The 12741-nt window shown below is 43.3% G+C and overlaps 1 protein-coding gene across 1 annotated transcript; it reads right to left on the reverse strand.

The window, feature by feature from the left end:
- Window positions 1–7139: 7139 nt before the first annotated feature.
- Window positions 7140–7922, reverse strand: LOC131282877 (probable RNA methyltransferase CG11342). The gene has a single exon (XM_058312421.1). The coding sequence runs from the start codon at window positions 7875–7877 to the stop codon at window positions 7140–7142; it is 738 nt and encodes a 245-aa protein (XP_058168404.1). The 5' UTR covers window positions 7878–7922.
- Between the last annotated feature and the right edge of the window lie 4819 nt (window positions 7923–12741).

A 12741-nucleotide genomic window follows, 5' to 3' on the forward strand; every position in this document is an offset into this window, starting at 1 on the left:
GGCCACACACCAGAAGACAGACTGAGGCTCGGGCGTCGAGATAAAAACCGGTGCTCATGGTGGAGCTCTCGGTGTCGAGAGTATGGGAGGTATTAACAATTTATGAACGATGGCTCGGCATAAACCCCTTTCCCCCGGGCGTCCTCTGAGGGTGGGAAGGCACCCTACGAATGGCGGAAAAGCGAAATCCATGTAGCGGAAGCGAGTTCGCTCGTCATTCATTCATTCGTCCGTTTGTTCGTTCGTTTGCCTTCCGTCAGGCTGCTCCCGTCGTTGTTGGCCAGCCGTCGGAAGCCGGATTGCGCTGAATGAAGCGAAGCTTTGCACCAAAGGCATCCTCTCGTATCACCTCGAAAGTGCAAAGTTTTTCCTTTGAAAGGGAGGCGAAAAAAGTGGCCCAACGACCGCCCGGCGAGACGACTCGCAGCCACTGGCGTGAACTTTGTTCCGGAAAATTTCAAGATGAGTGCTGCATCTTAATAGCACCGGAGCAAAGCAGGACTCACATTTCAGTCGAGCTGGCTGCTATTTTTCACGCTTCCTGCCGACCGTCGCCTCCTCATCGCCCGTCTGCCCTTCGCTTCCCATGCACCATTCGGCCAGTGCGAAAAGACCTGCACCTTCCAACACACAACCGGATTGGGTTCGCGAAGTCGCAATCGTCGAGTGTACACTTGTGTGCTCGGGTGCATCGTAGCGCACTTCATGGTCCCTTTTCGGACTCCCGCACACACTCTCCACCGGACCGCTATCCCTTCCTACACCGGACCGCTGTCGGGAGTTTTTATTTCACTTCGTGTATTATTTACGAACCATAAATCCGGATTTTGTAGCAATTAAAAAGTTTCATCAAGCGAAAGTTGATGCATCCGATGGGTCGATTTTTCTTCGCCCCGAGCTTCTACCTTCCGGCTGGCTCTCGTTTCCTCCCCCTTTCACGGCCTTATCCACGGACGATCCAAGATATAAGCTGCTCTTCTTCTCCTTTCCTGAGCCCGTGTCGCCGCACGGGTAATTTCGTATTCGACCGCCCCCTGCTACCCACCTCAGGGGACTCGTTGGATGGGAATTGAAAATTAACCTCCACCACTAATGCAGTTGCACTTTTCTTCTCCCGGGGCTGCAAATTTATGTGAGCCACCCCCTCACATTTTACCACCATCTCAACAAGCGAACGCCACATAATGCGTACTCAGATGCGGGGGAATTTATGATTTGAAAGTTTCATTTTCAAAAGCTTTGTATGGTTTCTTCACATAAAGATACGTTAGTTTTGCTTAATATCCTTTTTGTTTGAAGCGCGAAGTACAACCTCGTTTCGCGCGATATTTTATTGCTGCGCTACTTTGGCGATGAATTGAAAACTTTTGACAACGATTTGTCAATCATGTCAATAAAAACCCCTGGGATTCAAAATGAACTACATTTCTGTTATAATGGCATGAACATCGGTTAGAATGAGAGAACAAAGTCATGCTTCAAATCAAACTGATCACATGATACATTTATTTAACCAGATTGCAAGTGAAATACAACTGATGAACGAACATAAAACGTTCGTAACTGATGTCCGCTGGTTCGTGTTCTAAAACGATCAGTGTAATAAGATTTCCTTAATAAGTCCCACAAATCCTTCCGAGGGCTATCGCATGCCAGTCTGATAAAAAAAATAGCTGGAAGCCGGAAAAACAACCTCCATCCCTCTGAGGCCCACGTTCAAAAGGTATGGTACCTTCACCCGCAAGTGCGATCGATATACCAGAGAGAAAAAAGGAAACGAAAACCTAAACAACGGTTCTTTATATGCAAATAAAATCGATAAAAATTCCAGCTGCGCGTTACGATGAGCACCTGAAAGCCACCCCGGGATTACGGAAATAAAATGTAAGAAGATAATATACCGCAAAATTGAAAGTTATAGGTGTAAAGGTGTGCAAGGGTGGCCTCGGACTCGGAGGCTGGCCACCAGCACACGATCGCAATACTAAATAACCACCTACTTTACGCGCCACAGGTTACGGGGGCACGTAATCCCCTAACAAGTGAGTTGTGTCGTGGCGAAATTGGAAGGAAATCCCTTCCGAAAACTTTCCATGTCGTTTCAATACGTACAATCACAATGTTCCCCTCGATCGACCCCGGGTCCGTCCCACCCTGCCCTGTCATTATTTCCAGTTTTTTTTTTACTTTCGCTCTCTCCCACGAATTCCATGGGCTCTTCAAGCCCGACAAACACGGAGGCCTCCGGATCCGGCCCGATAACTACCTCCGGTGAGGCAGTTCCGTTTGCGATCTCTCGGCTCAGGTCCTCGGGTCGTGTGGCAGCTTCCGAGCACCTGCTGAAAGATACCCTGTTACCCGAAATCAATTGACTTTAACACACACACGCTCTGCCTACTCTGCCAATCTGTCCCTCACGTCGCGCTCGTTCTTGGAGCTCAGCCCCGGATTGCTTGGCTCTTCAGGCTGTTTCATGTTTTTCGACGCAAAACCGTTAACAGTTTCGCCCCATTTTTCACCCTCGGTTGTCGATGTGTCGGTGTATTTTTCACGGCAGCAAAAAAGCGTAGGCCATGATTGGAGATGCTCGCAAACGACCAAAGGACACCGAGAAGAGAAGACTCATCAATCGTACCAAAACCACTCTTCACCGAGAAGAGAAGTACCTGGACCGGTGGAAGTGGGATGGTGGCGGTGGGCAAAGCTATCCTGGTAACTAAATGATGACTCAGACAAGGTCTCGTTCAATAAGATCTGTCAGATTTCCATACCCTCGGCTCAGCGTGCGCTCTTGCTTGGCCTCTGCCTTGGCCGAGAAACAAAATCTATAATCAATTGAACCAACACACAAACTGAAAACTTTATCCGGGTCGGGCCCGAAAAGGACTCAACCGCCACGTTGTCGTTGTCCTGCTGCGACATTCTTGCCGGCTCCATCACCCCACTGAAGTTTGCGCTTGCACTCATCCATGCCAATGTTGTCGAAATTCTTTCTACGAACTTCTCTACCATCTGGCCGTCGGTCGGTGGCATGGCGTTGGGCGTTGGGGAAGGGAGAGAGAGATGGGGAAACGGTGGCGGCAGGCAAACAGTTTTGGCAAGCATTAATGGGAGTAGGATGCCCGAACAATCCGGGGCAGCAATTCACTCTGGGGCAGGGTAAAAGCTAGGAGCACACCAGCGACACGGAAGTGGACCGGACGGGGGAGGCATGGGAGGGAGAAAAAACAAAAACTCCTCGATGCCACAAGAGTTTTGACGTCGCCGGGGTCGGACGGGATGTAGATGGCTGTACCCACAAACCCATGAATAAATTGATACCGTCTCCGGTTGTTGTTGCCATGGCGAAGGCATGGAATGCTGTTTAATTGATTTTCTCCCACACTTCTGTTTTGCAAATCGAAAAGTTGCCATCGCCGCTGCCTTCCTCGTGTGGTGATGTTTGTGTGCGTGTTTTCCGAATTGCGTTTGTGAAGGCAAGGAGGGAGGGATGGAGCGGGAACTTCCGGCCGTTGGTACCAAACCGAACTCCAACGTTCCAGCGACAGGCAGCGCTGCGGGCTGGAAGGGAGGGTAGAGTTCGATAGTCAAATGGAGAGAATTAATCAGAGAGATACAAACTGAATTAATCACGACTTTTGTAGAGTTCCAGTGCCCGGCCGAGCATTCTGGTTTCGGTTTGGCCTGGCGCCGTGAAAGTTCTCCAGCGTTACGGGGGGTTGAGTTTTCGAAGTATTTTAAACGACGAACGAGAAGGAAGCGGACACATGGGAAGCGGAGCACCATGATGGGCACACAGCAAAGATTGCTCGGTGGACATGGGCGGTAATCTTAATTGGGTGCTGTTTGAAGTAGAAGCAGAAATTTTAATTACATAATCCTTGGTGCGCTTCCATTAGCTGGATTTCATCACAATCCTCCATGGAGTAGGAAGGTGACCTGGGGAGCAGGGACGTGAAGCCCATTTACCGCTCAGGCTTTCGATTGCGGTTCAACGGTGAGCTGAAAAAATAAAAAACAAGCCATGTGTGATCACAATACCCTCTGGCGAAGGCCTCAGTATTAATGTGTTGATGTAAAATCTGTTTGATAGAAGCATGAGTTAAAAACCAAAGTATGAATCGTGTTATTTTGGCATTATTTTTTCTCTAATTTGATTTTCTAAATCATTCATTTCACCTTGACTTCTCGTGTTCCGGTTTACCAAAGTGTTTTTTTTATTTTCCCAGTTACTCCAGTATTATGCAGATAAATAATAACAAACCTTCTTTGTCGCTTTGTAGACGGGTACACAATTCCAATTCAATTCTCGAAATAAATATTTCGGTCTGATTCAATTGAATATTTCCTATAAAAAGAGCACAATTTGAGAGGTTCGGGTTGTAAAATTCAAATTACCCCAATCTCGGCACAACCGACTACGTACGAACGAATGGCGAAAATAACGTTCATCATCATCATCATCATCACCGGTCCCCACCCACCTTCCGGGAGCAAACGCCATTCCTTCGCAATTGTCACCATTAAGCTTCTTTGTTAATGGACCACCCATCATCCCCTCCAAAGCCCACTCACAAAGCCAGCCCCCGGCACTGACGGACTGCGAAGTGCGTTCTCGCATGGGGGCGCCTGGTTAAAACTCCATCAGTAAATTAAATTGCTTGCCAACTTACGGTTGACCTCCTGCAGGAAAACCGCACAGAATTACACGAGCTTTAGGCACCCTCGGTCCACACTCTTCCACACCTGGGTGGAAACCTAAAACCATTTTTAACACTCACAAAATCACACGGACAAACAGTGTGTAAGTGTGTGTATGTGTGCATGTGGTGAAGGTGTTTGTATGTGAAATGCTCTCCGGTGAAGGCCGGTTCGGTTTTCAGCATTTCATATACTTTATTCTTCGTCGAGTGCTGTGTCGCACATGTGCGCTAGCACATGAGTCGTCGTTCCCGACAGTGGCTACCATTTTGTGGTTTTCGTTTCAATTAATTATTTCGCAACCACCTCGCCCAAACTCCCTGAACTCCCTCACCAAATCCTTCGGCATTCGGATCGCATTACCGATGCACAATAGTGAACATGTTTGCGCAGTTGGCATTGGCTAAAGGTTTTCTTTTACACAGTGCAGCTCCACGTAAGGATGAAAAGATGGAGCTGTGAAGAAAGTAACAGCTCCGTTTCCGAGAAAAACAGTCGTCTGTTTCATAAACTCATCAAGGAATCGGCTGGTTCGATGGTACCCGACTGTGCAGCATCACGTTAAGAGGGATGCAGAATCAGACGTTTTGTTTGCCTTATTAATTACTATAACGATTCCGCAGAATCCTCACCGGAACGTATGCTGCTGCAGTACATGCAGTATTTTGTGCTGTTTTCGGAAACACCTACGAACCACCCCGAGGGAGAAAAAAAGGAAGGATGGTGCGGGAAAGTATCTCCCGTCCTTCTGTGCAATGATAACTTTTACCCCACCTGGGTGGTGAATTTCCCGGCACTCTTTCACACATTCGGATTTGTACGCCCACTCCCATGGTCCGCCTCGTGGAAGCCTCGAGCACGACGTGACACACTGTGAAGGTACGGTTCCCATTTTGCCCTACCTTTCTGGTGGAGGAGTTTGGCTGTTATCTTATCTGGGGAAACATTACAATTCGAACTTTCCCATCCGGTGGCGCAGGGCAGGCCCATTCCGCCCCTATTCCACGTCTCCGAAGGGAATACAGGCGAAAAGCGACCGACGGAAAGATGTCTATCGCGGCTGCCTCTGCTAGGAGTCATTTATATTTGAATCTGTTTTCACTTCACCTCCTCCTTTGCCGATTCTTTTTCGCATACAACGGTTTCCTCCCCGTTTCAACAGAGCCACGTGGTTATTCAATCAATCTACTGAATTTCTACGATACACACAGACACACACACACCGTTCCCTAAAGGGCCCTTTCCCGCGATGGACCTGATCGGTTGATGCTGAACAAACAATGCTCTAGTGAATAATTGGAGAGTCGTGAACACGTTGAATTTTTGGTCACCATTATGCCACCAGCTGCATCGATGCATCGGAAAATCGGCATAAAATCACCGGAACCGGCACCAACGAGCAGGTACCTTTTCATTTCGCCAATTTTCCGTAATCGTCCTGTGTAAACAATTCGCGTTCGTTCGTTTCCCCCGAACCCCGCTGAAAGTGGCACCATTATTTATGCGCCTAATTCCAATTGTAAGTGTCAATAAACACGTGCGGAATCGGATCGAAATAAGGCGCATCCATTAGCGCGCCACGCTCGCCATCTGGCCATCGCCGGGTGCGCCGTGAAGCGTGAATCGTGATCATGAATTTTGATCAAAATCCCACGTCATTCAAATCAAACCTCATGCTACGGTATGCGAGTCCGACGCCGGGCTGAGAATCGCGCCATGTGCAATCCATCCCATCCCGAAGATGGGTGGCGAAAGGAATTTCTTTCTGTGCGTGTGTTCGCGCTGAGTTGATCGGCGGTTAAAAGGATCCAATTTTCCCCCCGGCTTTGTATCGCCACACCGTGATGGATGGGCCATTTTTCTCATTTCAATGGCTGCTTTCGAAAACCTCTTTCACAGAGTGGGAGTGAGGGAAACAGGTTGACCAATGTCTCCAGGGCATGTCACTGCATAAAATTCATCAAATGAGCTAGAATCACTTCCGGTCCCGTACCTGTGAAAAACAAGTGTGATTTGTAACATTTCTGAAGTGGGCAATTCCGCTTCGCCAGCTTCAAATGTTTAGTCGATTATGCCTCCTTATTGGCATTTTATTTTCTAAAAGTATCACATAGCAAACATATTTACAGAAACTGTTAGTCAGCAGAAAAAAAGCAATTCAAACATTTTGTAACTAGTTTTATCTCTTCCTTTCATTACACTACTCTTTCCGCCAGGAAATAAGACCAACAAAATCCTGGCGAAGAACTGAAAATGTCCTTTCCCAAGACACGAACCACCCTTCGTGCTATAAACAACGATGGTTCTAATTAAGCTCTACGAAAAGCTGTTGTGTTGTCATACCGTTCTAATAATTTAAACAAATATAAATTAGACTGTTTTTAAGTTAAACTATTTCGGAATGATAATAAATGGAGCAAGAAAGTACTTTTTGCAAATTATCGTGCTTTGAAATACAGTAACTGCCTATCGAATTTATTTTTCTCGGAAGATTCCAATAACAAATCGAATCCCTTCTCTTTGATGTAGTTTTTGATAAATCCCTCGAGTTTACCTTCACCACCTTTCCATTCCAGTCCATCAAACAGAGGGTAACTTTCATCTCCATCCCTTTTCAAACGCCTTGCCTGGTCACGATACTTCTTCCATGACTGTAGTTCCAAAATAAGCAGCTTCCCCTTTGAACAAAGGTAATCCAGCACCGCTCGTAGTCCCTCGTCGCCTCCGTTTAAATGAATGTACATTAGCACGGAAAAGCAACAGACTACATCAAATTTTATGATGTCTAATTTTTGCATGTGTTCTTCGATCACATCCTTTGTACCTCTGCTCTTAGCGATTTCCAGAACATCGCCAGTGATGAACTCTATTGCGGCATAGTTAATCCTAGCTCTGTCGCAAAGTACATCGTCTATATCAATGCCTATCGTTCGACATGTCCGTCTGGTAACTTTCTGCAGTATGCGGTGCACTTCATTAGTGAAATATCCTTCGTTGCAGCCGATATCTAGCATGTGCATCGTCACACTCTCGTCATCTGTGAATTCCTTCTGCACTTTAGTCCACAACGAGAGTAATCCGTTTTCTAGACTTTGCGATCGAACTTCGTCTTCCCGAAACTTATAATAACTATGGTAATTTCCATTTTTTACTTGATTATTCACTTTCTTTGCCATGTGAATGGAATGGCTAAAATACTTTTCTGCGAATCTTGTGTTTTGTTATTGTTTGGCAAAGGCATGTTTACCATGTCAAGGGCTCTTTATTCGGAAGACCCAAAGATTCGAGCCCTACACAGATTCCAAAGATTCGAATCTCAACTTGACAGATTCTATTGGGATTCGAATTCTATTTATTCTATTGGGACTTAATTTGATTCGATTGTGACTTCATCCAAAACTATTTGAATTTGATATGAGTTTTTTGCACGATTTGTAACTTGCATCATAACACGGATTGGGATTCGGGTTCGGAGATCCGGATCTCTAGTGGGTTTGAATCGAATTTCCCACCACTTGCCATGCTTCAAAAGCTTGTAGTTCCAAAACTTGTCATGCTTCAAAAGCTTGTAGTTCCGGAAGCATGTTCTGTGATTTGAATATACGGTACAAGGATTGTACTTTCGAGACAAAATGAAAATAATCTTAAACCAACATTCAACGAAGAATGCCTATCATTCTGCCAGAATGCTCATCTAGTAACTTGGACACACATGCCTGCACTCGAAAAATATTCGGATTACAAAATGGTTTGAATACTTACGTAACGTCTACGAGCAGCGTGGAGAAATGAAAACCGATCGATTTAGTTTTAGATTTATTTATTTTTCGTTAGAAATCATACAATCTATTGTGTTCGAGTAAGTAGGATTACACTTACTTTCAATTTATAAATAAATAAGTGCATCGCGATCATAAATAAACTCTATCGAACCTGGAATCGTTCTTTTACGAAGGGATAAAATAAGATTTAAAAATATTTAAGACAACCTATTTGAACTGATTTGCACTGTCTCTGTTGCTGCTGCTTAATTAGCGTCCGTTAAAAACTAGTAAAAATAATCTCATTCGGCGCCCGGAGCCAAGAGTAGAGCGTTCGAAAGGCAAAAGGATACCAATTTGAAAGTATTCCGCATCACAGGAAATACAAAATTAAAGCTGCTTTAGGTGAAACATTCTGCTTTTTTTTGGTTTCATATTTTTTTAAATTTCGTTATATATTCAATAGCTTCCATTTTCTAATCCGATAATTGTTATTACTTCAAGTGTTTGTTTTTTTTTCTAATCCTTATTCGATATAAACTAGAAGCTAATGGAATGTATGTATGTCGGTTCTGTTTCTCTATACTTGTTATAGAAATCATACGAGAACAAGGAATATGTACAAGTTACGGGTCGATAAGTCGATCTGTGTGCTATGTGTGTTGTGTGTTGCTGTGTTTCTTGTGTACTTCCCGTCGGCCAAGGCCTTAACTTTTCTTATGCTCATTGATCGATTCATCGTTTTGGTTCATCGTAAGCCAACCTGAAATTTGTTTGCATCAATTGCTCTTCATCGCTTGAAAGGGGCCATATCAATAAACTGGATTACCGTGTGTTATACTAACTCTGTCATTGTATTTTTTGTTAGTTTTTTTCCTTCATTTAAAAACGACCTTCATGTGTGACCACTGAAACCAGTTCAACACGTCCTCGTACTGTTCACAATAGTTCAAAAGTTATTTTTCGTTTACTTTTTCAATCAAACTTGTGAGGGGGTGATGATGATAATCTAGTCCCATGGCACGCAATCGAGTAGTATGGTCAATCACTGTCTTGCCGACGCTTAGCCACAAGATGGAACAGATAAAAAATCCAAAACGTACCGGCATACAAAAAAGTGCCTATTATTCTCTGGGATACGCTCTGCGCATCGTTGTGCTCTGTTACAATCCGTAACTTCTGTTGTCCGGTATGCACTAGAACATTGCATACCCAATCTCGCTTTCCCACATTCGTTTTGTACCATTCATAGGCAACTTGAAAATAAAGAAACCGACATATTAATAACTTATGCGTTAAGAAAAGACTATAAATGTAAATGTATAAATGTATGTCTAATGAAACAAAGCCATTTCAACAGTGAAAACAACATGGATTAGTCCGTTATAATCTTCAACTCATGTAATAACTTAAATGCAACTGTTTCTACGACGGATATCGATCATATAAAAACAGGGAGAAAGGGAGGGAGGGAGGGAGGGAGGGTGGGGGGGGGGGTGGCCGGGTTGTGCCTGATGGAAGTCGTAAATCAAAGTTATATTCCATTTGTGTGGCTAACCCGTTTTCAGCAAGCGTGTGAGACTCATGGATCCGCGTTACTTCGTAATTACATTGACGTCGCCCAACACGACGAATGGGTCATGTATTGCCTAGTGCTATTCTTGTGTATGCTATATATCGCACAATGCATTCAAACATAAATATATCACTATGTATCGCATTCAAACTATAATTAATCTCAACTCATATGTGCTATCCTATGGCAAACCAGCATAGAGTTAGTTTACTCTGCCAGTACGTTGTTTTTTCCTCATTCGTGCTGAAGTAACACAACTTGTTTGCAATCGGCTACACTAACTCCACTACCAAAACGTGCAATAGGTAGTGGAGTCTTGGTTGAGTGGATCATTCGATTCGTTTATACCATTGACTCTATTAATCTCAATTTTGAATTTGTTATTTCTTGTTTCGCTAGTTTAGAATGAATGGTTTCGCTTGCCGTACTCACTGGTCTGACTGACTGACTGATGCTAGATTTTAACGCCACCAGTAAGCCATGAATAATTATATTCTGTGAGCTGTTTGTGTTTTTATTTTTCCTGCTTGAGTATTCCCCATGTTAATGTAACGCGATCCGATACTCGCCTCGTGTTACCTGCTCAACGACGACATCGATACGCCTGTTGCTGCTGTGACTACCAAACTACTAGATTATCTTATTATGTAATCTCTTACGAACTACTACTTGTTGCTTTGTTACCTCGATTCGTTTACTATTTCATTTCATATGTTTTGAGAGTTTCCTTTTTGCTTTGTTTCTTGCGTCAGAGATTCAGAATATTGTTCGGTTGTAAGAACATTAAATATTAGTTATGTGGATACCTATTTGTCATGTTCTCATTTTCATCTTTTTTTTTCCTTTAATTCTCTTCTGAAACTGAAAATGTCCTTTCCCAAGACACGAACCACCCTTCGTGCTATAAACAACGATGGTTCTAATTAAGCTCTACGAAAAGCTGTTGTGTTGTCATACCGTTCTAATAATTTAAACAAATATAAATTAGACTGTTTTTAAGTTAAACTATTTCGGAATGATAATAAATGGAGCAAGAAAGTACTTTTTGCAAATTATCGTGCTTTGAAATACAGTAACTGCCTATCGAATTTATTTTTCTCGGAAGATTCCAATAACAAATCGAATCCCTTCTCTTTGATGTAGTTTTTGATAAATCCCTCGAGTTTACCTTCACCACCTTTCCATTCCAGTCCATCAAACAGAGGGTAACTTTCATCTCCATCCCTTTTCAAACGCCTTGCCTGGTCACGATACTTCTTCCATGACTGTAGTTCCAAAATAAGCAGCTTCCCCTTTGAACAAAGGTAATCCAGCACCGCTCGTAGTCCCTCGTCGCCTCCGTTTAAATGAATGTACATTAGCACGGAAAAGCAACAGACTACATCAAATTTTATGATGTCTAATTTTTGCATGTGTTCTTCGATCACATCCTTTGTACCTCTGCTCTTAGCGATTTCCAGAACATCGCCAGTGATGAACTCTATTGCGGCATAGTTAATCCTAGCTCTGTCGCAAAGTACATCGTCTATATCAATGCCTATCGTTCGACATGTCCGTCTGGTAACTTTCTGCAGTATGCGGTGCACTTCATTAGTGAAATATCCTTCGTTGCAGCCGATATCTAGCATGTGCATCGTCACACTCTCGTCATCTGTGAATTCCTTCTGCACTTTAGTCCACAACGAGAGTAATCCGTTTTCTAGACTTTGCGATCGAACTTCGTCTTCCCGAAACTTATAATAACTATGGTAATTTCCATTTTTTACTTGATTATTCACTTTCTTTGCCATGTGAATGGAATGGCTAAAATACTTTTCTGCGAATCTTGTGTTTTGTTATTGTTTGGCAAAGGCATGTTTACCATGTCAAGGGCTCTTTATTCGGAAGACCCAAAGATTCGAGCCCTACACAGATTCCAAAGATTCGAATCTCAACTTGACAGATTCTATTGGGATTCGAATTCTATTTATTCTATTGGGACTTAATTTGATTCGATTGTGACTTCATCCAAAACTATTTGAATTTGATATGAGTTTTTTGCACGATTTGTAACTTGCATCATAACACGGATTGGGATTCGGGTTCGGAGATCCGGATCTCTAGTGGGTTTGAATCGAATTTCCCACCACTTGCCATGCTTCAAAAGCTTGTAGTTCCAAAACTTGTCATGCTTCAAAAGCTTGTAGTTCCGGAAGCATGTTCTGTGATTTGAATATACGGTACAAGGATTGTACTTTCGAGACAAAATGAAAATAATCTTAAACCAACATTCAACGAAGAATGCCTATCATTCTGCCAGAATGCTCATCTAGTAACTTGGACACACATGCCTGCACTCGAAAAATATTCGGATTACAAAATGGTTTGAATACTTACGTAACGTCTACGAGCAGCGTGGAGAAATGAAAACCGATCGATTTAGTTTTAGATTTATTTATTTTTCGTTAGAAATCATACAATCTATTGTGTTCGAGTAAGTAGGATTACACTTACTTTCAATTTATAAATAAATAAGTGCATCGCGATCATAAATAAACTCTATCGAACCTGGAATCGTTCTTTTACGAAGGGATAAAATAAGATTTAAAAATATTTAAGACAACCTATTTGAACTGATTTGCACTGTCTCTGTTGCTGCTGCTTAATTAGCGTCCGTTAAAAACTAGTAAAAATAATCTCATTCGGCGCCCGGAGCCAAGAGTA

This window comes from Anopheles ziemanni, chromosome 2 (genome assembly GCF_943734765.1).
Source record: "Anopheles ziemanni chromosome 2, idAnoZiCoDA_A2_x.2, whole genome shotgun sequence".
NCBI lineage: Eukaryota > Metazoa > Arthropoda > Insecta > Diptera > Culicidae > Anopheles > Anopheles ziemanni.

Bases quoted from the DNA above. Each gene is read 5' to 3' on its own strand.
- LOC131282877 (XM_058312421.1), bottom strand. From the start codon at position 7,877: ATGGCAAAGAAAGTGAATAATCAAGTAAAAAATGGAAATTACCATAGT.